The following is a 26565-nucleotide window of genomic DNA, read 5'->3' on the forward strand; positions in this document are numbered from 1 at the left end:
TTCCCATTCCTCCTTTTGAGGTGCCATTCACCCGTGTGTTGGTGGATATTGTGGGCCCTCTTCCTAAGACTTCTTCAGGATTTTCTTATGTGTTGACCCTGATTGATATGGCTACTCGTTTTCCTGAAGCCATTCCACTTAGAAAAATCTCAGCAAAGAACGTGGTTAAGGAAATGCTAGGGTTCTTCACCAAGTTTGGTCTGCCCAAGGAGGTACAGTCAGACCGGGGAAGTAATTTCATGTCAAATGTTTTCAAGCAGTCTCTGAAAGAGTTGGGCATCACCCAGATCACGTCTTCAGCTTACCATCCCCAGACTAAAGGAGCGTTGGAAAGACATCATCAAACACTCAAATCGATGCTCAGGAAATATTGTTTGGAACATCAGAAAGACTGGGATAAAGGTCTTCCATTCGTTGTATTTGCCGCAAGAGAATCTCCAAATGAATCACTGGGCTTCTCACCCTTTGAACTACTGTTTGTCTATGAAGTAAGAGGACCCCTTAAGCTACTCAAGGAATGCTGGGTGTCGGAGGAAAATGACGTCAACCTGCTGGAGTATGTGATGAAGTTCAAAGAACGGCTGTTCACTGCTTTACAGCTGGCGAGAGAGAATTTAGGAACTGCTCAGGAGAAGATGAAGACTTGGTATGATAAGAAGTCCAGGTTACGCCACTTTCAGCCAGGAGATCAGGTTTTGATTCTGCTACCTGTGCATGGGCAACCTCTTCAAGCCAAGTTTAGTGGTCCTTATTTCGTGGAGAAGAAACTCAGTGATGTCAACTATGTCATCGCCACACCAGATCGTAGAAAGAACAAGCAACTTTGTCACATCAACATGCTAAAGTTATATCACAGACGGGACGAACATAACCCAGTCTGCACTGTAGCTGTTCCACCCGAGTCTGCAAGTGAAGTTCTCTCATGCAGCATGAGCGGAGTGATAGTTTGGGTAAGAGTCCTGATATCGTGAATGATCTCCAGACTAAGCTTTCTCATCTAGCTCCCGAGGAAAGGCAGGAGTTTTCGGCATTACTGCAGGAGTACCTGCAAGTGTTCCGTGAAACTCCAGGAAGAACCACTGTGTTGATGCATGATGTCGATGTTGGAGATGCAAAGCCAATTAAACTGCCTCTTTACCGTGTGAACCCAGTGAAAGTTCCTCTCATCCAGAAGGAGCTTGGCTACCTGTTGGACCACAAGATGATTGAGCCCTGTCAGAGCGAGTGGAGTTCTCCTGTCACTCTAGTCCCTAAGCCAGGTGGGTCACAGCGGCTTTGCATCGACTACAGACATGTTAATCAGATAACCAAAACAGACACTTACCGTCTCCCTCGCGTGGAAGATTGCATAGATAAGATCGGAAAGGCTAGGTACATAAGTAAATTTGATTTGTTAAAGGGATACTGACAAGTACCTATGACTGAACGTGCTAGGGAGATCTCATGTTTTGTAACACTAGGAAAGACTTTTGCATGTTCTGTAATGCCATATGTTATGAAGAATGCACCAGCCACTTTTCAGAAGCTCATGAATGTTGTAACAGAGGGTTTGGCAGGGTGTGTTGTTTATATTGATGATGTACTAATCTTCAGTGACAACTGGAAAGATCACCTATGCCATGTCAGTAAATTTCTTGAGCGTTTGGCTCAGGCTAATCTTGTAGCTAATTTATCAAAGTGTGAGTTTGGTCAAGCTAAAGTTCAGTACCTTGGGTACGTAATTGGTGATGGACATGTTGCACCACCAGGAGCTAAGGTTCGGGTTATAAGTGATCTTCCCAGACCTAAAAGTAGGAAAGAGCTACAAAGATTTTTGGGAATGGTAGGTTATTACAGGAGATTTGTTCTTAACTTTTCAATTCTTGTATTACCACTTACAGACCTACTGAAAAAGGGAGTTAAATTTGTCTGGACCGATAACTGTGAATCCTCTTTCAGTAAACTTAAAGCTATCCTATTAAGTCAGCCAGTGCTCGCTACTCCAAATTTTGCTAAGCCTTTTAAGATGGCTGTTGACGCAAGTGATACAGGAGCTGGGGTTGTTTTGCTGCAAGAGGATGATCAGGGTATTGAACACCCTGTATCTTATTACAGTAAGAAGTTCACTCCATCTCAAAAGAACTACTCAACTATTGAGAAAGAGCTTTTGGCCTTGATTTTGGGTTTACAGCATTTTTCATTTTATTTGTGTTCTGGTTTTGACCCCATAGTCATTTATACCGATCATAACCCACCGTAATTCCTTAGTAAGTTTAAAGATAAAAATCAGAGATTGACAAGATGGAGTCTACTTCTTCAGGAGTATTCATTAGACATACAGCATGTCAAGGGGAAAGAAAATGTTATTGCAGATTGCTTATCTAGACTTTAGAGAGATTGTTTTAGAGTAATGAGAAATTTCCTTTGTAAACTTCTTTTTTTTTGTGGGGAGGTGTTACATAGCCTATGATTTCATCATCCTTTGTATAATTCTAACGTATAGTATGCTGCATGTTTGATCACGTTTCGCCTCGTGGCTTCCATAGTGACCAAGCTTCCGTGTTCTACCTCACTTCCCCCTTCTCCTCCCTTACAGTAGAGTAAGTCGTTCTTTCTGTTGTTCAGAGCAGGATTGTCAACTCCTTGTCACCTATGGCTTCATTTGCGCGTCCTTCTTACAAGTTGTATCAAGTTCTGCCAGCCCCTATATAATGAGCTCAGTCTCTGCATTATTGCCACTTAGATCTACTCATCATTTTGTTTACATCTCTGTCCTCCCCTGTACAGTTGTTGTTTGTGTGAGTGCTCAGGAAGTCTCCAACCATCTAGCTGCTGTGTAATTTGAGTATAAGTGTTATTACATTTTTTTCTTGTACTGTATAGCATATGGTGTTAATTCGTAGGCCTGGTGAGGTTTTTTGTGATTCATGTGGAGTTTTTGATGTCAGCCATTATTAATATTTTGTATCTGTAATAATATATCTTGCATTAATTGAGCATTATCCGGTTTTCTCATTTATCAGGGCTGACTTCGATAAATTTACTCTTGCTAATTTCGTGTTAATAGAGGCTATTGCAGTTAACCATATATTTAACCTGTTTTTTGCCATTACATTATCCTTATGAGTCCTGAATGTTTAGTTGTTAGTTTGAGGATTAAACTTTAACTTGTAATTTTACCTAACTCTTTTGTTTTGAACCTGGAACTTTACGGGACAGTAGTCATTTTAGTATTCTCACTTGAAATGTTGATTATCTCTCTCTGTTCCGTAAAGAAAAATATATATATATATATATATATATATATATATATATATATATATATATATATATATATATATATATATATATATATATATATATATATATCTGGATGGGCTGATGAGAGAAGTAATAACACGAGTAATTGAGAGAGGGATGACTTTGGTGATGGATGGAATATCTCAACATTGTTGTATGCTGATGATGCAATACTCCTTGCAATTACCGGACAAGGCCTAGGTAGGCTAGGGCAGAGTTTTGCTGATGTCTGTGAGTGTCGTGCATTGAGAGTAAATGTAGAAAAGAGTAAAGTGATGCTTATTGAGTGAGAAAGTGAGTCCCGGTACGATGTTACAGTGAATGGAGAGAGACTGGAATTAGTGAAAGAGTTCAAATACCTGGGTACAGTGACAAAAATGAGAGGAAAACGTGCAAAAGAAGTGGAAAGTAGAGTGACATAAGGAAGAAAAGTAGCTGGTGCAATGAGGGCCTTGATAAGAAACAGTGGCTTGAGTGTTGCAGCTGCACGAGGCTTACATGAAGGAGTGTTAGTGCCAACTTTAACAAATGGATGTGAGACTATGGTGTGGCATGAAAATGAGAAGTCAAGAGTAAAAGCAATGGAGATGGGATTGCTGAGGAATGTATGTGGAGTACAGAGGGTGGATAGGATACGAATTAATGTGATTCATGAAAGACGTGGAGTGAGGAAGTCTGTGGACACCAGAATCGAAGATAGTGTACTGAGATGGTATGGTCATGTAGAGAGAATGGATAACAACAGAGTGGTGAAAAAGTATATTTGAGCGAATTTGAAGAAGGGAGGAGGCTAGGTAGGCCAAGGAGAATATGGAGGTCTATGGTGGATGAGTGTGTGAGGAAGAGAGGTTTGGAAGTCGATGAGGCTAGAGAACTGACAAGAGATCGAGCTAGTTGGATGAATGTTGTGAGGAGAAGTGCATGATCAGAGATTTGGCACCCCATTTTAACGTGGCAGCGTCCAGATTCACTCATTCGGATACGTTTATGTGAAGCTACAGAACGTGGTGAATGTTTTTGGCGTATGCGATAGATCCAGGATTCCAGAGGCTTGAATGATGAGCGAATGGATGCGTGGTCCATTGAACTGGGCAAATTTGGGCTGTCTGGACATTGCTACTCCTCACCCTGCCTTAGGGTAGGAAAGAAGGTCCGGATGATGATGAATAATGATGATGATATATAGACACAATTAGTATCTACCTAGATGTCACCTGTCTAATCCATCTATCTTTTTACCTGCTTGTCTGTCTATCTAGCATCTAACTTTATATCCGAGTACTATGAAATCACAACCGATTCCTCTTATGCATCGTATTTATATACCTTTGTTACGTGACACGAAAACACACACACACACACACACACACACACACACACACACACACACACACACACACACACACTGTAAGGTAAAGTTTATGTGAAGCATCATGCACAAATGGGAAAAGATAATAACAAACTTGTGTGTATGTGATTTGCTGTAGGGAAAAATACACACACACACACACACACACACACACTCATATATATATATATATATCTATATATATATATATATATATATCAATATATATATCTATATATCTATATCTATATCTATCTATCTATCTATTGCCAGACGCCTCAATCCCGTTTGGGGTGGCCACAAACAAATCGCCTCCAAGTCGCCCTGTCCCCCGCCATTTCCCTGCCCTGCTCCCAACTCACACCCCCCTCTCTCATATACCTCTCCACCCCATCCCTCCATCTCATCCTCGGCCTCCTCTGCCCTCTCCCCCCCTCCACCTCACTCACATACACTCTCTTCGTCAGTCTTTCACCCTCCATCCTCTCAACATGGCCAAACCACCTCAGTGTGTTCCTCATAACGCTTCCTATCACATCCACATCAACACCACAACGCTCCTTTATATCCGCATTCGTCAGCCTGTCTCTCCATGTGACTCCACAGGCTCCTCTTAAATAACTCATTTCCACTGCTCTCACTCTTGACTTGTGTCCTTCCAACAACGTCCAAGCTTCACTTCCATACGTTAGAGTTGGTATCACAATACTGTCATGTAGTAACTTTTTCACTTCCATGCTCATTTCCCTGTTTCTTATCACTGCTTTCAAAGAACCAGCAACCTTTCTTCCCTGCTGTACCCTTTCAAGCACTTCACCCTCCAAACGTCCATCCTTACTCATCACACTACCCAAGTACTTAAACGTACTCACATTTTCCAATTCCTCACCGTCCAACCTCGCTATACATTCACTGACTTCACCTCTCTCAAAGACCATCACTTTACTCTTCCCTACATTCACCTTTAGATTCCGTTTCTTACACACTCTCTCAAACTCATCCACCAAGCCTTGCAGCTCCCCTTCGTCTTCACTCAACAACACAGTATCATCTGCAAACAACAGTACAGGGAGTTTCCAAACACTATCCTCTCTCACCAGGGCCACTCCAACATCCACTACCCTACCTTGTACCTCTTTTATTACCCCATCCATGTACAGATTGAACAACCATGGAGACATGACATGTCCCTGTTTCAAACCAACTTTCAAAGAGAAAAATTCACTTAGTTCACCATCCACACGCACTGCAGCCTTCGCACCATCGTACATACTCTTCACAGCATTCAACAACTTCCCATCTACTCCATATATTCTTAACATTTTCCACAATCCTTGTCTATCCACCCTGTTATATGCTTTCTCCAAATCCATGAAAGCCGCATACAACTTCTTTCCCTTCTCTAGAAACTTTTCCACTAAAGATCTAAGAATGAATATCTGATCCACACAACCTCTTCCCTTCCTAAAGCCTCCCTGTTCTTCTCCAACTAACTCCTCTGTTATTTCTCTAACTCTGTCAATAAGTATCCTACCATACACTTTTCGTATTATACTAAGAAGACAAATGCCCCTATGATTACCACACACTTCTTTTTCCCCTTTTCCTTTGTACAAGGGAATAATTATACCTGACTTCCAATCCTCCGGGACTCTACCTTCCTCCCAGGCCAATCTGCACATCTTCCACATCCATTCTACTACTATCTCTCCCTCATGCTTCAGCATTTCACCACACACTCCATCAATTCCTGGGGCTTTCCCCGATTTAACTTTCTTCATTGCTTCCACAACTTCTATCCTACTGATTTCTTCCTGTCTTCTCACCTCCCTCCTTCTCCCAGCCATTCCCCAGCCACTTATACTCGCATTACTTCCATCCTCTACGTTCAACAATTCCTTAAAGTGTTCTCTCCATCTGCTCACTTTTTCTCCCTTCTCCACTAGTAATCTACCATTTTTAACTTTCACTCCCCTGCTAACTTCACTTCCACCCTGTCTTACTCTTTTCACCTCTTTCCAGAACATTTTCTTACAGTCCCTCCACTTTACACTCAAATTCCTTCCAAATTCCTCATCCACTCTCTTCTTACTCTCTCTTACTAATCTTTTCACCTCTCTCTTTCTTTCTACATATAACTCTCTCTTCCGCCTCTCAACTTCTTCCACGCCCATATTTTTCATTCATTCATTGTATGCCTTCTTCTTTTGTGCCACAGCCTGTTTCACCTCTTCAGTCCACCACGCTGTTCCTTGCACCCCCCTCCGTCTCCTCTTCCTTCCACACACACATCACATGCTGCACATATTTCTTCTGTAAATATCCTACACACACCTTCCACGTCTCCCATCTGCTCCAATTCATAATTGCCCAATCGTTCCTCGACTTCTCTCTTATACTCTGCCTTTTTCTCATCCTCTTGTAACCTTTCCACTCTCCTTGCAACTACTCCTTCCTCTCGTCTTTCCCTTCTTCTATTCCTCCATATATATTATTATATATATATATATATATATATATATATATATATATATATATATATATATATATATATATATATATTGTTTCACTTGAGGAAGAAGGAACCAAAGGCCACGAGCCGGCAATAACTGTTCCCTCCAAGAGAAAAACAAAATACGAGAACCAAATTCAAGATCCGAGCATTTCGAGATTCCTGGACACACTGCGTCTGAAAGACTGGAGATCATAGGAAGCAGGAAAAACAGACAGAGGGAGACAGTTCCAGAGTTGACCTGTTGCATAAATGAAGGACTGGGAGTGACGGTTAACTCTTGCATTAGAGAGTTAGACAGAAAAGGGATGAGAGTTTGCTGCTAGACGGGTGCTACGTGCCCGTCGTAGAGGTGGAGGAATGCATGCAGACAGTTCAGAGGAGCAGTAATCATTGAAGTAGCCATTGAAAAGAGATAAAGATGCAACAGTGGGGCGAAGAGACAGAGGTTGGAGGGAGTCAGTAAGAGGAGGAGAGTTGGTAAGACGAAAGCGTTTGACTCCACCCTATTGAGAAGAGCTGTATGTGGGGAACCTCCCCACATATGAGAGTTGTACTCCACATAGGGGCGGATAAAACCCGTGTATAGAGTCAACAATTGTGCAGGGGTAAAGAAGGAACGGAGTCAGCTTAGCACACCTAATCTCTTCGAAGCAGTTTTTACAAGAGATGTAGTATGATCTTTCCGAGACAAGTCCCGAGTAAATGAAACACCAAGCATGTTCAAGGATGATGCAGGATTAAGCTGAATATTATTAAACATTAGTGGGTACACCTGTGAAAGATTTTGACGGGTTTATAGGTGTAAAAACTGAGTCTTTGATGCATTAAAAGCAACAAGATTATTTTTACCCCAGTCAGAGATACGAGCCAAGTCAGACATTAGGTGTGCCATAGCCTCATCCCTTGTTTGTTGAAGTAACTGCTGAGATGGGCGCTGTGGAAATCGAATGGAAAGGTGAAGGGTTCAGTCATCAGCGGATGAGTGGATAGGGTTAGATTCAGAGCTTAGAAGGTCATTAATGAATAAAAGGAAGAGAGATGGTGATAGGATAGAGCCCTGAGGAACACCACTGTTGAAAGATCTAGGGCAGGAACTATGGCCGTCTACAACAGCGGCTATAGAACGACCAAAAAAGAAGCTAGAGATGAAGGCACAGATAGAAGGATAGAAATCGTAAGCCGGCAGTTTGGAAATAAAAGAGTTGTGCCAGACTCGATCGAAAACCTTTGAGATGTCAAATGCAATGGCAAAGCTTTCGCCAAAGTCACGAAAGGAGGATGACCAGGAGTCTGAAAGGTAGGTGAGAAGATCGCCAGTGGAGCGTCCCTGACGGAATCCATACTGACGGTCAGAAAGAAGGTTGTGATAGGAAAGATGCTCTAAAATTATTCTATTAAGAATTGACTCGAAAACTTTTGAGACTTATGTTCAAACATATAACAGCAATCTGTAATAATGGTGTGCGTTGATTAGCCCGTAGATATCGGTGACCTGACCCTTAGATGCTGTACTGCAGAATAATCATGTACATAATGTTGCACTATCCCAACTCGTCGCGAATTTAGGGACAAAATACACTAGGAGGACACACCATACTTTACTGTCTGAGAGCGGTACAGGAGGTCTTTTTTAAAAACAATAAGTGATACAAATTCTTCATTGAAACGTTTGTTTATGAAACGCTGGATCCCTTATAAAGGATTCAAATGCTACAAATAAGAGATACAGTTTTATGTATAAGGCACTGAATCCTTTTATCAAATCACGTATAACCTTGGATAAAGAAAATGTCTTCTTTATAGGTATAACAAAAGAATACATTACACTCCTTCCCCCTGTGAGAAGTGCACACATATATAATGCTTGCTTAGTAAAACAATCATCCTGTGGAATGACATTCATTGTATGAAACCTTACAAATATCCTTTGGAAGACAGCAATATACTACACCTTATTCTACAAACCCAGTGGTTCTCGGTTTACCCTGTGAGGTAGTACCCTGCGAGGTGCTGGTGTCCTTATATCATTTCCAACAGTACTCCCTGCTTCTTTTACGTTGTCATCTACCTGTTCCCCCACATTTGTGGTATTTGTGTCAGGGAGCTGTGTTATGTTTTGGTCCGGTTGTTGTATGGGATGGTAGCCTATGTCTGTGTGAGGCAATATAGGTGTTGGTATGGTAGTTTGAGCATTATCAACTGTGCTTGGTAATAACTGATCTATGTGTCGCCTCAGAACCTTTCCTTCAACTCCAACCTCATAGTTCATGTTGCCTCTCTTTCTAATGATCCTACCTTCAGCCCATTTGTTTAATGTGTTGTACATTCTAACCCTGACTGGAGCTGGAGGATTAAAATTTCTGACTTTACTCTGCTGTTCCATTTGTTTCCACTGATAGTTGTTGAGCTTTGTCTTAGTGTTAGGCATCATTAAATCCATCCTATTCCGGACTTTCCTCCCCATTAACAAAGTAGAAGGTGTTTGACCAGTAGTGGCATGTTCAGTAGTGCGGTAAGTTAACAAGAATTTACTAATGCATGTGATTACATTGAAAGGAGTCGCTCCTCTACATTTCATGTTGTGCTTAAAACTCTGGACAAACCTCTCTGCCTCCCCATTGGTTGCTGGGTGATAAGGAGGAGATCTAGAATGTTGTATACCATTGACCTTTAAGAAATCTGAAAATTCCACTGAACAAAACTGTGGTCCATTATCTGATACAAGAAGCTCTGGTAGACCATGTGTTGCGAATACCGGTATTAAAGCCTTTATTGTTGCTTGTGCTGAAGTTGATTGCAAAGGAATAATCTCTGGCCATTTACTGTATGCATCAACTACAATCAAGTATGTGTGTCCTAGATAAGGACCTGCAAAGTCTACATGTAAACGCTGCCATGGGTGACTGGGGTATTCCCATGGATGCATGCAAGCTGCCTTAGGGTCGTTTTGTTGTGCTGAGCAACCTTGACATCCTCTGACATAGGTCCCAACATCTTTGTCTACTCCAGGCCACCACACATAACTTCTGGCAATTGCCTTGGACCTTACGATTCCTTGATGATCTGCATGGATTTCTTTGAGAACCTGACTTTGCATAGACTTTGGAATGACTACTCGGGAACCTCTGAGGATACAACCTTGTTCAGTAGTAAGATCAGACCATACTGACAAATATGCATTAAAATCACTTTGTTCAGATAGTTACGACTTGACGTTAAGGCTTGGTATACTTTTGCTAGTACTGGGTCTTCTTTTGTGTTCTTTGCTATGTCCTGTGCAGTGATAGGAAGATTGTAATTCTCTATTAGCATTACAGTATCTTTATCATCATCTAGAGCATTACCCACTGGTAAACGGGATAAGGCATCAGCATTACCCATCTTACCAGCTGGACGGTACTCAATATCATATGAGTATGCAGCTAGGGTGATCGCCCATCGCTGAAGTCGGGCGGCAACTAAGTTTGGTAATCCGCCCTTTGGCCTTAGAATAGCCAGCAAAGGTAATGGTCTGTAACGAGTGTGAATTTTGGTTTGCTGTACAGATACATGTGGAATTTTTTTACACCATACACCAGTGCTAATGCTTCTTTCTCTATTTGGGAGTAATTTCTTTCAGCTATGTTCAGAACACGTGAAGCAAAAGTGATTGGCCTCTCTACATCATCTGGCGTGATGTGAGATAGTACTGCGCCGATACCTATGGATGACGCATCACACACCAATTTTACTGGTAGATTTGGCTGGAAATGAGTGAGGAATCTAGGTGATGTGATCTCTGATTTAATTTCATCTTCTGCTTTGGCACATTGGTCTGTCCAGTTCCACTGAGCATCTCTCTGCAGGAGTTGATACAGAGGGCTTGCTATTGTAGCCAGATTAGGGATGAATCTGCCATAAAAGGTTACCAATCCTAGAAATGACTGCAACTCACCTACATTTTCTGGCACCTTGGCATCTCTGATTGCTTTGACTTTCTCACTAGTCTTGTGTATGCCTTTGTCATCAATCCTAAAACCTAGGTATTCTAATGAGGAAACTTGGAACTGGCATTTATCTTGACGGATTCTCTGTCCATTTTCCTTTATTCTGCTTAGAACTGACCTTAGTCTTGACTGGTGTTCTAAACTGTCTTTGCCTGCTACCAATATGTCATCCACAAAACAAAATGTACCTGAGAGACCACTGAAAATTCGGTCCATTGTCTGCTGCCACAGAGTGGGACTGCTGGCTACACCGTATGGCAGTCGCTTTGGGCGAAACAGGCCTAAGCATGTGTTAACTGTACAAATCTCTTGTGATTTCTCTACCATCATAAGTTGTTGGAATGCCTGTCTAAGATCTATTTTGGAAAATACTTTACATCCACTAAGTGAGGCAAACATATCATCAGGCCTGGGAAGAGGGTGATGTGCTACTTGTAATTTGGGATTCAATGTTACTTTGTAGTCCCCACACAATCTAATGCTTCCATCACCTTTAACCACAGGAACTAAAGGAGTGGCCCATGTTGAGTAAGTGACTCTCTCCCAGGTTCCATGAGCTTCAAGTCTAGCAATCTCCTGCTCTACTGCAGACTTTAATGCAAAGGGAATGGGCCTAGGAGCACAGAACTTGGGAGTTCTGTCTGGTTTAAGTGAGAGGCTAGCTTGCACACTCTTAACTGTTCCTATATTAACATCAAATACCTCCTGAAATTGTTAACAAGTGATTCAAATCTGCTTTGTTGTTAATACCAGAGTTAACTTTAAGAACACTTTGCAAATTTAGAGGAATTTGCTTTAACTAGTCTAAACCAAACAGTGAAGGTCTTTTTCCTCCTACAACTGTCAGAGGTAAGTTATCAAAATCTTGCTTATTGTAACTTACATGAACTGTGGTTGCACCTTTAACCTGAATTGCTTGATTATTATAGTCCATTAAGACCTTGCTGGTAGGCTGAATATCCAAATTAGGTATAGCCATGGCAACATCCTCAGATACTACTGTTACTTCAGCAGCGGTGTCTAGTTGCATGGTTATTGGCTTACCATTTAACTGAATGTCTATCATGATTCTGTCATTACTCTTACTCACAGTGTTGATTCTGAAAGCAAAATTATCATTAACATTAACTGGCTGCTCTACATGATTAACATTAGTATCTGTGGACTGCTGCTGTGATCCTGGAGAGGCTGCATTAATTTTTTGTAGATCTGCACTGCTTTGCAAATGACCTAATTTTCCACATTTACTACATGTTTTGTCTGTTGCGGGGCATTTTGTCTTGTCCCAAGGGCCATGATCAGTCCTACCACATCTAAAACATAGTTTAAACTGTTTGGATTTAGTGTCCTGACTGTTACTGTAATGGCTGGACTTACTAATACCTGACTGATTAGGGTTAACATTTGCTTTGGGACTAGTATGGGCTTTACCTTTCTTGGCATAGTTTGTGTGACCCTTGAATTGTTTAACTGCTGAAACATTTTTTACCTGAGATTCCTGGTTACTACTCATACTCCCATTGTTTTCTATTGATTCTGCCTGTAGATTAGCTGCTTCAAGTGATCTGGCAATTTGAAGAACCTTGTCTAAAGTTACCTTCGGTTCCTGAAGTAACTTCCTTCTTAAATGAGAGGAAGCACAATTAATTATCACCTGATCTGTTATAGCATCATCTACATCATGGAACTCACAAGTAGAGGCTAGTTTCCTTAATCTAGTAACATAGGCATCTGTAGATTCTTGGGGTGATTGATGTGCCCTAGAAAATAAGAATCTTTCATACCTATAATTTAACTGTGGTGAAAAATACTTGTCAAGGGCATCAGTTACTTCCTTTAAGGTACTTTTAGGATCAGGGAGGGTTTCAAAAATATCTTGTACCTCTGACCCTCCTGCATGGAGTAATAATGCTCGCTGCTGTGCGGGGTTGGTGACACCTGTTGCTGTGAGGTTGAAGTTGAAGCTTGTCTTCCACTTCTTCCATCTTTGGGCTACTGATGAGGGGTCCTCAGCCACGGAGAATGCTGTAGGCGGCGGCACATCTAGAGGCATTGTGCTTGGATGTATGCTTGGCTACCTGCTGTCGACCTGGGAGCTGCTGGAGCTGCTGAGTCCGTGCCCGCCAATCGTCGCCAATTTGTTATGTTCAAACGTATAACACCAACCTGTAATAATGGTGTGCGTTGACTAGCAGGCAGATATCGGTGACCTGACCCTTAGATGCTGTCTATCTATCTATCTATTGCCAGACGCCTCAATCCCGTTTGGGGTGGCCACAAACAAATCGCCTCCAAGTCGCCCTGTCCCCCGCCATTTCACTGCCCTGCTCCCAACTCACACACCCCTCTCTCATATACCTCTCCACCCCATCCCTCCATCTCATCCTCGGCCTCCCCCTCCCTCTTCCCCCCTCCACCTCACTCATATACACTCTCTTCGTCAGTCTTTCACCCTCCATCCTCTCAACATGGCCAAACCACCTCAGTGTGTTCCTCATAACGCATCCTATCACATCCACATCCACACCACAATGCTCCTTTATATCCTCATTCGTCAGCCTGTCTCTCCATGTGACTCCACAGGCTCCTCTTAAATAACTCATTTCCACTGCTCTCACTCTTGATTTGTGTCCTTCCAACAACGTCCAAGCTTCACTTCCGTACTTTAGAGTTGGTATCACAATACTGTCATGTAGTAACTTTTTCACTTCCATGCTCACTTCCCTGTTTCTTATCACTGCTTTCAGAAAACCAGCAACCTTTCTTCCCTGCTGTACCCTTTCAAGCACTTCACCCTCCAAACCTCCATCCTTACTCATCACACTACCCAAGTACTTAAACGTACTCACATTTTCCAATTCCTCACCATCCAACCTCGCTGTACATTCACTGACTTCACCTCGCTCAAAGACCATAACTTTACTCTTCCCTACATTCACCTTTAGATTCCGTTTCTTTCACACTCTCCCAAACTCATCCACCAAGCCTTGCAGCTCCCCTTCGTCTTCACTCAACAACACAGTATCATCTGCAAACAACAGTACAGGGAGTTTCCAAACACTATCCTCTCTCACCAGGGCCACTCCAACGTCCACTACCCTACCTTGTACCTCTTTTATTACCCTATCCATGTACAGATTGAACAACCATGGAGACATGAAACATCCCTGTTTCAACCCAACTTTCAAAGAGAAAAATTCACTTAGTTCACCATCCACACGCACTGCAGCCTTCGCACCATCGTACATACTCTTCACAGCATTCAACAACTTCCCATCTACTTCATATATTCTTAACACTTTCCACAATTCTTGTCTATCCACCCTGTCATATGCTTTCTCCAAATCCATGAAAGCTGCATACAACTTCTTTCCCTTCTCTAGAAACTTTTCCACTAAAGATCTAAGAATAAATATCTGATCTACACAACCTCTTCCTTTCCTAAAGCCTCCCTGTTCTTCTTCAACTAATTTCTCTGTTCTTTCTCTAACTCTGTCAATAAGTATCCTACCATACACTTTTCTCATTATACTAAGAAGACAAATGCCCCTATGATTACCACACACTTCTTTTTCCCCTTTTCCTTTGTACAAGGGAATAATTATACCTGACTTCCAATCCTCCGGGACTCTACCTTCCTCCCAGGCCAATCTGCACATCTTCCACATCCATTCTGCTACTATCTCTCCCCCATGCTTCAGCATTTCACCACACACTCCATCAATTCCTGGGGCTTTCCCCGATTTAACTTTCTTCATTGCTTCCACAACTTCTATCCTACTGATTTCTTCCTGTCTTCTCACCTCCCTCCTTCTCCCAGCCATTCCCCAGCCACTTATACTCGCATTACTTCCATCCTGTATGTTCAACAATTCCTTAAAGTGTTCTTTCCATCAGCTCACTCTTTCTCCCTTCTCCACTAATAATCTACCACTTTTATCTTTCACTCCCCTGCTAATTTCACTTCCACCCTGTCTTACTCTTTTCACCTCCTTCCAGAACGTTTTCTTACAGTCTCTCCACTTTACACTCAAATTCCTTCCAAATTCCTCATCCACTCTCTTCTTACTCTCTCTTACTAATCTTATCACCTCTCTCTTTCTTTCTACATAATTATAACTCTCTCTTCCGCCTCTCAACTTCTTCCACGCCCCTATTTCTCATCCATTCATTGTATGCTTTCTTCTTTTGTGCCACAGCCTGTTTCAATTCTTCAGTCCACCACGCTGTTCCTTGCACCCCCCTCCGTCTTCTCTCCCTTCCACACACCACATCACATGCTGCACATATTTCTTCTGTAAATATCCTGCACACACCTTCCACGTCCCCCATCTGCTCCAATTCATATTTGCCCAATCGTTCCTCCACTTCTCTCTTATACTCTGCATTTTTCTCATCCTCTTGTAACCTTTCCACTCTCCTTGCAACTACTCCTTCCTCTCGTCTTTCCCTTCCTCTATTCCTCCATCTTACTTGAATTTTAATTCTGGCCACCACCAAGTAGTGGTCAGAAAGTCCACTCCCCCAACCTCTATAAACTCTTGCATCCATTACACATCTTTGCATCCTTTCATCCACACACACATAATCAATCATTGCCTTCCTTTCATTCAGTTCACCACCCACCCTTCTCATCACTCGCCATGTATACCTGTGGATCATTTTATGCCTGAAGAGGGTATTGGCTATCACCAACCCCCTCCAAGCACAAATGTCCACTAACGCACTCTCATTCTCATTTATCTCAGCAGGCACACCCCACTCACCAACTATTCCATCCAGCTTCACATTCCCAACTTTACTGCAGATTAATCATGTACATAATGTTGCACTATCCCAACTCGTCGCCAGTTTGTTATGTTCAAACATATAACACCAACCTGTAATGATAGTGTGCGTTGATTAGCCCGCAGATATCGGTGACCTGACCCTTAGACGCTGTACTGCAGAATAATCATGTACATAATGTTGCACTATCCCAACTCGTTGCGAATTTAGGGACAAAATACACTAGGAGGACACACCATACTTTACTGTCTGAGAGCGGTACAGGAGGTCTTTTTTAAAAACAATAAGTGATACAAATTCTTCATTGAAACGTTTGTTTATGAAACGCTGGATTCCTTATCAAGGATTCAAATGCTACAAATAAGAGATACAGTTTTATGTATAAGGCACTGAATCCTTTTATCAAATCACGTATAACCTTGGATAAAGAAAATGTCTTCTTTACAGGTATAACTAAAGAATACATTACAGAGACACAGGATGTTAAAGCAATAGAACGATACTTAAAGGGTTGGGAATGGTCACTCTTCTTTGGGACAGGCTGCATGAGAGCAAACCTCCAGCAACAAAGAAAGGTACAAGTTGATGGACAAAGGCAAAAGAGTTTACCTAGGCAGAGTGTAAGCACAGAAGCACAGTTCTCGAGAACAACAGGAGGGACTCCATCAGGCCCATATGCCTTGATGGTATTGAGGCCTGTGATGGCAGAAATTACATCAGTTGAAGAAATTTTAATGTCAGCCATGAGGAAGTCAGAGGGGGGAAGTGATGGAGGAACAGCACCGGAATCGTCTAAGGCGGAATTGGAGGAGAAAGTCTGAGCGAAGAGATCTGCTTTATCAGTAGAAGAAATAGCTACAGGGCCATCAGAGTAGAAAAGAGGAGGGAAAGATGATGAGGTAAAGTTGTTAGAAAGATTTCTGGCAACGTGCCAGAAGGAGCAGGAAGAATTCGAGTCAGTGAGTTGAGAGCATTTAGTACAGATGAAATTATTTTTAGCAGAGCGAAGAATAGACTTAGCATGATTCCGAGCAGAAACGTAAAAAAGATGTGATTCAGGGGTCGCTCCGGTACCTTTTATAGGCCCTCTCCTTGTTGCAGACAGCATTAAAACAAGCTTGATTAAACCAAGGCTTTCTTGCATTATTCAAAGGATATGAAAATGGAATGTATGCTTCCATGCCCGAGAGAATAACCTCTGTAATGAGCAAGGCACACTCAGATGGCTCCCGGCCATGGAAGCAATACTCATTCCAGGGAATATCAAAGAATTACTGCCTGAGGGCCTCCCTTTCCACAGCTCCAAAGTGCCACAGTCGACGTTTCTTTGAAGGGTCCACAGGTCATATCAGAGTAATAGGATAGGTCAAGGTAATAAGGTTGTGATCGGAGAAGCCCAATGGAGAGAGAAGATTAACAGTGTAAGCAGAAGGTTTAGTTGTAAGGAGGAGGTCAAGTATGTTGGAGCTCTCTCCGAGGCGGTCAGGGATACGGGTAGGGTGCTGTACAAGCTGCTCTAGGTCTTTAAGGATAGAAAAGATGAAGGCTTGTTCACCAGGTGGATCAGTGAACAACAAGGAGAGCCAAAGGTGGTGGTGAACATCGAAATCTCCTAGAATGGAGATTTCAGAGAAAGGAGAAATGGACGGAATGTGTTCCACCGCAGAAGTAAGGTAGTCGAAGAATTTTTGATAGTGGAATTAGGTATAAGTAGATGGTAAGCTGCTAGGTGCCGTCAGGAGTTTTTATGATGGTAGTGAATCACGCGTAAGGGCAAATGGGAATCTAAGTGATAGTTCATGATCAATGTAGGTGTGCGACAAGGTTGTGTGAGGTCCCTATGGTTGACCAATATATATATATATATATATATATATATATATATACAGTAAGCTCGCCCCAAACACGTTCTTGCCGAACGCGCTCACAGTTATACGCAGTTAGTACTGAAATTGGTATAAGACAATATAAGATTAAAGAACCATTATGAAAACTATGAATTTATGCAAGAGAGGCCTTTGAAAGGCCAAATCCTAAAACATTAGCACAATACGCACAGTTTGTTTTGATCACGTGATCATGTGATTCGCTGTACTGCTTTTCCACAGTACTGTATTTGTAGGTTAAATATTTACATTACTGTTCTGGTAAGTTTATGTACAAGTTAAAGTACTATTTAATAACGTTAAAGCAAGAAATAAAGTCTTATAACTAGTTTACATGATAGGCGTTGGAATATTGGCTTTTTAATTTGTTCATTAAAGATTTCCTGCACTGATTTTCCACAGTACTATAAGTTAAATATTTACTGTTCTCGTAAGTTAAAGCACTGAAATAAAGTTAAAACATTAACTAAAGCCTTGTAACCAGTTAACCTGATTTATATGATTACCCATGATCTGCGAGATTTGAGACAATTCTCCGTCAAGTCAATTCGCCGTCAGACAATTCCCTGTCAAAACATGAACGATTCCCCATCATTCAATAAATATACTAATTTCGCCTTTGAATTATATTCTAGTGTCACTCATAGCTGTCTTCATGACGGCAAATTGTCTTGTTTATTGTTGTGATGTCAAACTGACTTGATGACGAATTGTCCCAAAACCAATTGGCATCAGAATGTTGCCTTGTGTTTACGTATTTGTGTGTTGAAGTTTTGCTGTGCAGTACTGTATTTGTAGGTTAATACTTTATATAAATCTTCTAACCACTTAAAGTGCTTCATATTCATTACCAATGGCATATAATGGCAAAACACCACATTTGAGGGGTCTTGGGAACAAAATAAGTAGTTAAAACTTATGCGGTTTCGTGCTGAACACGCCACGGTTAGAGAGAAACTCTCGCGTTAATGGCGAGTTTGCTGTGTGTATATATATATATATATATATATATATATATATATATATATATATATATATATATATATATATATATATATATATATATATATATTGTTACAGAACAGAGAGAGATAATGGACACTTCAAGTGAGAATACTAAAATCACTACTGTCCCGCAAAGTTCCAGGTTCAAAACAAAAGACTTAGGTAAAATTAAAGTTTAAAGTTTAAAGCTCAAACTAACAACTAAACATTCAGGACTCATAAGGATAATGTAATGGCAAAACAGGTTACATATATGGTTAACTGCAATAGCCTCTATTAACATAAATTTAGCAAGAGCAAATATATCTAAGTCAGCCCTGATAAGTGAGAAAACCTGATAATGCTCAGTTAAAGCAATATATATTATTACAGATACAAAATATTATTAATAATGGTTGACATAAAAAACTCTACATGAATCACAAAAAACCTCACCAGGCCCACGAACCAACGCCACAAGCCACACAGTACAAGAAAATTGGCAACAACACTTATACTCAAATTATACAGCAGCTAGATGGTTGGAGACTTCCTGAGCACTCACAAAAATAATAATACACTATACAGGGTAGGGCAGAGATGTGAACAAAATGAGGAGTAGATCTAAGTGGCAATTAATGCAGAGACTGAGCTCATTATATAGGGGCCAGCAGAGCTTGATACAATTTGCAAGAAGGACGAGCAAATGAAGCCATAGGGGATATAGAGTTGACAATCCTGCTCTGAACAACAGAAAGAACGACTTACTTTACTATTAGGGGGAGAAGGGGGAGTGAGGTAGAACACGGAAGCCTGGTCACTATGGAAGCCACGAGGCGAATCGTGATCAAACATGCAGCATACTGTACGTTAGAATTATACAAAGGATGATGAAATCATAGACTATGTAACACCTCCCCACAAAGAAAAAGAAATTTACAAAGGAAATTTCTTATTACTCTAAAACAATCTGTCTAAAGTCTAGATAAGCATTCTGCAATAACATTTTCTTCCCCCTTGACATGTTGTATGTCTAATGAATACTCCTGAATGTCACGGGGTTTTTAAAATAACACGGAGTTCTTAAAAATAAATGCTTATTATTATTTAATTGATACTAATGTTCAATAATATTGAAGAGCAGGAACTATGATTGTCTTGCTACATCAAGCAACGATTACTTTACGCTGGCTTGCGCACGATTCTCTAAGAATGAGAATTTATAAACTTTCTCAACAGTACACAGCAGAGACTAATTACTCACAAATGCTGAATTAGTACTGTTAGCCTCTGGAGAAAGTTACTTCACCCCTGACAATAAATAATACTAATAATAATATCAGGTTCTTGCTGATGCTTAACTCCTAGGTGGCACAACGGATTTTAAGCTTAATACAACAAAACTGGCCTAAGTAAAAGTTATGATTGGCAAAACGTTTATGCAAGCTAGGAGCTATATGGAAAATAAGCTTAATTATGGAGAAATGAAACAAGAGTTTACTTTACATTAAGCTCAAGAAAAAGAACTGTTAAATTTATTGATTACAAAATAAATTTAACGTTACAATTCAAAATCAAATTAATGAGATCGCACTCACTCACTCACTCGAGCTAAATTCTTATGCCTAGGAAAAACACCTTCATTAAACTCTTAAGACTAGGAAAATACAAGAAGGAAGTACTAGTCGATGAATGCTTTGTATCACCAAGGTGGGAGCACTGGGTAACTGTGATTCTAGTGGAGCTTGGGTTGACCTCTCACTTCTGGAGCACAGGACCTCTCTCCGTCAGAGCAAACGCTTGACTGAGTAAGTCGTGAGGAAAAAAGGGGGAGCAGTAGGCCGCATTTTTCTAACGGTCAAGTGAGCGAAATGCGCCCAAAACAAATCGCTTAGCGGAAGCGCTAATGTCTCACACAGAGACGATCACGTATGACAATGAAAAATTGATTTGACAAAGCTTCCGTCCGAATGAGCAGTTAACTGAACGATAAACAGTGAGTTTTCCACTCATAGTTCGTGGCTTCTCACAAAAGGGAAATGTCACGAATTTGATTTGTGACATTACGCCCCTACAAAATTAAATTTTTTTCCTTATGGGAAAAAATTTGTGGATATATATATATATATATATATATATATATATATATATATATATATATATATATATGTACACATCCTAACTCAGTCACACAAGATTCACACTGTGGTGTGTGTGCTATCCTGCTACAGGAGAAAGTCGCAGTCGCCAGTGAGCGAAAAAACCTCGTATTTAAGTTAATAGAAGCAAGCTTGAGGGAAAAACTCCATGACGACAGTGAAAATCCTGTACTCAGGTCAAACTGAGCGAAAGTTCGCTACATTTACACTGACAACTAATTGTTGTGTAGCGTGGTGTATGTAATACACGGTGTAGGTGTGACAGTTGTAGTGTAACTGTACCTACGTGTAAAATGACACAGTAAATAATAATATGGCAACGACGAAGGCAGAGGAGAAGAGGCGGCAGTGTGCGGCAGACGATCAGTTGGCCCGCACAGCAAAACTGCTACACCCATTGCTGTACCTGCAAAACCAATTGAGGTGGAGCATCAAAAATGTCAATGAGACAAAAACATTATTATGTTACAATTACTCTCTCTGCCTAGCAGTCAGTGCTACGACGTACATTCGAGGTCGCCATTAATTATAGCACACGATTAGTGTCAGCAAGTTGAGGATCCCTGTGCAAACTCGGGTCTTCCATAACCTCGAACTGCACACGGGTCCTCAACTCCTCAACCTATGCCTTAACCTACAGTACTTAATTTTAATATCAGGGAGCTGAGAATCCTTGTGCAAACTCGGGTCTTCCATAGCCTCGAGTCGCCTCTGCGGAGTTCTCTCTCGATCTTCCCCCTTAACCTACAGTACTTATATTACTATCGGGGAGCTGAGAATCCTTGTGCAAACTCGGGTCTTCCATAGCCTCGAGTCGCCTCTGCGGAGTTCTCTCTCGAACTTCCCCCTTAACCTACAGTACTTATATTAGTACCGGGAAGCTGAGAATCCTTCTGCAAACTCGGGTCTTCCATAGCCTCGAGTCACCTCTGCGGAGTTCTCTCTCGAACTTCCCCCTTAACCTACAGTACTTATATTAGTATCGGGGAGCTGAGAATCCTTGTGCAAACTCAGGTCTTCCATAGCCTCAAGTTGCCTCTCAACTTCCCCCTTAACTTATGGTACATAATATGTATGTACAGGCCCTGGACATAATGTGTCCTGTGGGGCCAACAAGTGAGACGTCAGGTCTACACTCACTTCACCACTATCCTGTCTCTCAACTGACTCAGAGATTACAGGTGTGGTTATGAATCACACAGGAAGGGCATGTCCCTGATTAGTGGTGTTACTTTGACACACACTGCAGGAACGGACAAAACTATCTATGTCTCGTCCCATCCCTGGCCAGAAAAAGTCAGCTCAGATACGGCCCTGGGTCTTCCTTTTGCCCATGTGACCTCCTGAGGCTGAACAATGACCCCATTCTAACACTGCTTGGCGGTACTTGGCGGGAACGACAAACTGCAGTCGAACCTCGCCCTCGGGTGTTCGTGACTCACGGTAGAGCCGTCCTTGTTTGCGAAGGAACTTGGCTCGACCTCCCCGTGAATACTTTATCACTCGACCCTTTTGTTTGTTCCGCACGGCAGCAAGTGTCGGGTCAGAATGTTGTTCTTGCACAAGTTGACTACACATCAGATCTTGCAGCGATTCAATGATCACTGGGGTGACACAGTCTGGAGCCTCAGCCATGGCTCGTGTTACCGCAGCAGCCGAAGTCTGAGTAGCGTCATCACTGGAGCAACTATCCTTGACTCCGTGAATATTGCCAATGATGAGGTCAAATAAAGGTTCTGGCATGACAACTGCGAGTGTCATACCAGTATAAAATGGAGATGCCACCTGGATACATGCCTCAGGGAACAATCTCACTGATCCATCAATAAGCTTTGCATGGATCTGTCGACCTGTATACTGCTCAGGCTGAACTAGACTCTGCTTGACAGAGCAACCTGAGGAACCATTATCTCTCAGGACCTTCACAAGAATGTCTCCCACAAACCCTGGCTGAACAAGGAAGGTACTGTCACCTGTGGGAGGGCCTGTGGAGGAAGCAGCTAGCCACTCATGAGGCTGCTGAATTGATCCGGCAAACATTGTGCCTTGAGGATTATATTGGGAAGATGGAACATTGGCCATCTGTGGAGGGGGGTTCACTGTCACTGTGGGACTAGTGAACTGTGGGGAAGTACCCATACTGGTAGGGACGTGACCACCGTGCTGCTGCTGAGGAATGAAGGCTGCATTCGCTTCCTGCCTCTTTTGAGCTGGTGGTGAAAAAGTTTGTCCCGACGGTCGTTTGCGTGGCTGATACTACTGCTGGTTAGGGTACTTGTTGTACCTCTTCCACTCAAGTTTCTGAGTGTTTTGCCCCTGGTCCTTCCACTGCGGTTTTGGACCTTGGCCATTATTCTGAGAATGGCCTTGTTGCTGGGGTTCAGTCTGAGACGGCTTCCCAGACTTGGCAGTATCTTTTCTGCTCCAGGTGTTTTGCTTACGAGTTTGATACCCGTATGCAGTAAAGAATGCATCAGCCTTTTCTGCCATTTGGCTGGCATCTTTCACCTGGCAGATCTTAAGCTGTGCTATGAGCTCAGCAGGCCACGACCTCTCTAGCTGTGTACGCAGCATAAGGTCAATTATCCCCTCACATGTGGAAGGAGTTTCATCTTTCTCCATCCACTCATTTAAGTAAGCAGTGAGACGATCGAGGAACTGAACAGCTGTCTCCTTGTCTTGGAGACGAGCTCCCATGAACTGAACTTTGGCGTCGTCTACTGTGAGACCATACGCCTTAATGAGTGCAGCTTTCATCATCTTATATGTGAGATTGTCTCCACGAATTCTGTGGAGAATATCGAGGGCAGGGCCCTCAAATAAACTAAGAAATTGGATCCGCTTAGCTGCCTCATCCAGTTGATACATGTCTGCAATGTCCTCAAAACGAGCTATGTACGGCTCGATTCGCTCGCTTTCCTTGTATGAAGGAAGCTTGATGTGTGGGGTCGCCAGGACATGTGCAGGGAAAACGCTCGTGCAGCTTTGACCAACTGCACCAGATGTGTCTGAAGCCAAGGAATCTTGCTTGAGCTTCATTATTTCATATTCTTGTTTTTCACGTGCTTCTCGCTCGGCACGTTCGTGCTCTCGTTCTCTCTCGCGTTGTTCACGCTCGTATTCGCGCTGTTCTCGCTCTTGTACTAGCTCGAGTTCGCGTTGTTTTTTATCGTGTTCGCGCTGTTGTCGCTCTTTTTCTAACTCGAGCTCGCGTTGTTTCTGCTCGTGTTCGCGCTCCTTTTCGCGTTCCTCACGCTGTTCTTGCTCGTATTCGCGCTGTTCTCGCTCGTTTTCGCGCTGAATCTTACGCTCTTCACGAGCATCATTCTCACGCTGCTGCTCGTAATTAAACCGTGAGAGAACGTAACTCTGTATTTTCTCTGGGTCTGTGAGACCCATATCTTTGGCTTCCTGTACATAAGCACTGGCTGCCATGATGCTAGCTTATTAAGCAAACGAAACTGAGTACTGACTGCTCTGCAAACGAATACTAATAAACACAAGTAAAGAGTACAGACACAAGCTAGTGGTGACCAGTCTTATGTAGTTAACTGGGAAAGATTAGAGCAAAAATGCAAATGACTGGGAAGACTCAATAATAAACACAATGGGTACGGCGACTTTCCAGGAGCGAATAAAATCGTCTGGCGTTCCCAAGAATAAACTAAATAGAGTTAAGTACTCTATGGATTGATAAAGCAAAAATTCACTTGCTAAATTAATGGTAAACACCAGTAAACTTGTGCCTATAAACTTTAATTATAAATACCTAAATATGAACGAGTGAGCACTATCTCGTGAATAGCTTTAGAGCTAGAAGCTAATATCCTGGAATGAGGTCGCCAATTGTCACGGGGTTTTTAAAATAAATGCTTAAATATTATTTAATTGATACTAATGTTCAATAATATTGAAGAGCAGGAACAATGATTGTCTTGCTACATCAAGCAAAGACTACTTTACGCTGGCTTGCGCACGATTCTTTAAGAACGAGAATTTATAAACTTTCTCAACAGTACACAGCAGAGACTAATTACTCACAAATGCTGAATTAGTACTGTTAGCCTCTGGAGAAAGTTACTTCACCCCTGACAATAAATAATACTAATAATAATATCAGGTTCTTGCTGATGCTTAACTCCTAGGTGGCACAACGGATTTTAAGCTTAATACAACAAAACTGGCCTAAGTAAAAGTTATGATTGGCAAAACGTTTATGCAAGCTAGGAGCTATATGGAAAATAAGCTTAATTATGGAGAAATGAAACAAGAGTTTACTTTACATTAAGCTCAAGAAAAAGAACTGTTAAATTTATTGATTACAAAATAAATTTAACGTTACAATTCAAAATCAAATTAATGAGATCGCACTCACTCACTCGAGCTAAATTCTTACGCCTAGGAAAAACACCTTCATTAAACTCTTAAGACTAGGAAAATACAAGAAGGAAGTACTAGTCGATGAATGCTTTGTATCACCAAGGTGGGAGCACTCGGTAACTGTGATTCTAGTGGAGCTTGGGTTGACCTCTCACTTCTGGAGCACAGGACCTCTCTCCTTCAGAGCAAACACTGGACTGAGTAAGTCGTGGGAAAAAAAGGGGGAGCAGTAGGCCGCATTTTTCTAATGGTCAAGTGAGTGAAACGCGCCCAAAACAAATCACTCAGCGGAAGCGCTAATGTCTCACACAGAGACGATCACGTATGACAATGAAAAATTGATTTGACAAAGCTTCCGTCCGAATGAGCAGTTAACTGAACGATAAACAGTGAGTTTTCCACTAATAGTTCGTGGCTTCTCATAAAAGGGAAATGTCGTGAATTTGATTCGTGACACTGAAGAAGTAGACTCCATCTTGTCAATCTCTGATTTTTATCTTTGAACTTATTAAGGAATTTCAGTGGGTTATGAACGGTATAAATGACTATGGGGTCAAAACCAGAACACAAATAAAATGAAAAATGCTGTAAACCCAAAATCAAGGCCAAAAGCTCTTTCTCAATAGTTGAGTAGTTCTTTTGAGGTGGAGTGAACTTCTTACTGTAATAAGATACAGGGTGTTCAATACCCTGATCATCCTCTTGCAACAAAACAACCCCAGCTCCTGTATCACTTGCGTCAACAGCCATCTTAAAAGGCTTAGCAAAATTTGGAGTAGCGAGCACTGGCTGACTTAATAGGATAGATTTAAGTTTACTGAAAGAGGATTCACAGTTATCGGTCCAGACAAATTTAACTCCCTTTTTCAGTAGGTCTGTAAGTGGTGATACAAGAGTAGAAAAGTTAAGAACAAATCTCCTGTAATAACCTACCATTCCCAAAAATCTTTGTAGCTCTTTCCTACTTTTAGGTCTGGGAAGATCACTTATAACCTGAACCTTAGCTCCTGGTGGTGCAACATGTCCATCACCAATTACGTACCCAAGGTACTGAACTTTAGCTTGACCAAACTCACACTTTGATAAATTAGCTACAAGATTAGCCTGAGCCAAACGCTCAAGAAATTTACTGACATGGCATAGGTGGTCTTTCCAGTTGTCACTGAAGATTAATACATCATCAATATAAACAACACACCCTGCCAAACCCTCTGTTAATACATTCATGAGCTTCTGAAAA

At 41.7% G+C, this 26565-nt stretch overlaps 1 protein-coding gene across 1 annotated transcript in view; it reads right to left on the reverse strand.

Annotated features, from left to right (window-relative positions):
• LOC145394984 (uncharacterized) overlaps positions 1 to 13181 on the reverse strand; it is a 63439-nt gene extending 50258 nt beyond the window's left edge. Inside the window, exons 1-3 of the mRNA XM_080268733.1 lie at positions 12012 to 13181; positions 10843 to 11833; positions 9108 to 9293 (exon numbers count right to left, since the gene is read on the reverse strand). Coding sequence (XP_080124859.1) covers positions 9108 to 9293; positions 10843 to 11833; positions 12012 to 13181 — 2347 coding nt within the window. The remainder of the gene's footprint in view (positions 1 to 9107; positions 9294 to 10842; positions 11834 to 12011) is intronic.
• Between the last annotated feature and the right edge of the window lie 13384 nt (positions 13182 to 26565).

Source organism: Coenobita brevimanus, chromosome 29 (assembly GCF_032717465.1).
Source record: "Coenobita brevimanus isolate Jiangsu-jjx chromosome 29, ASM3271746v2, whole genome shotgun sequence".
Classification (NCBI taxonomy): Eukaryota; Metazoa; Arthropoda; class Malacostraca; order Decapoda; family Coenobitidae; genus Coenobita; species Coenobita brevimanus.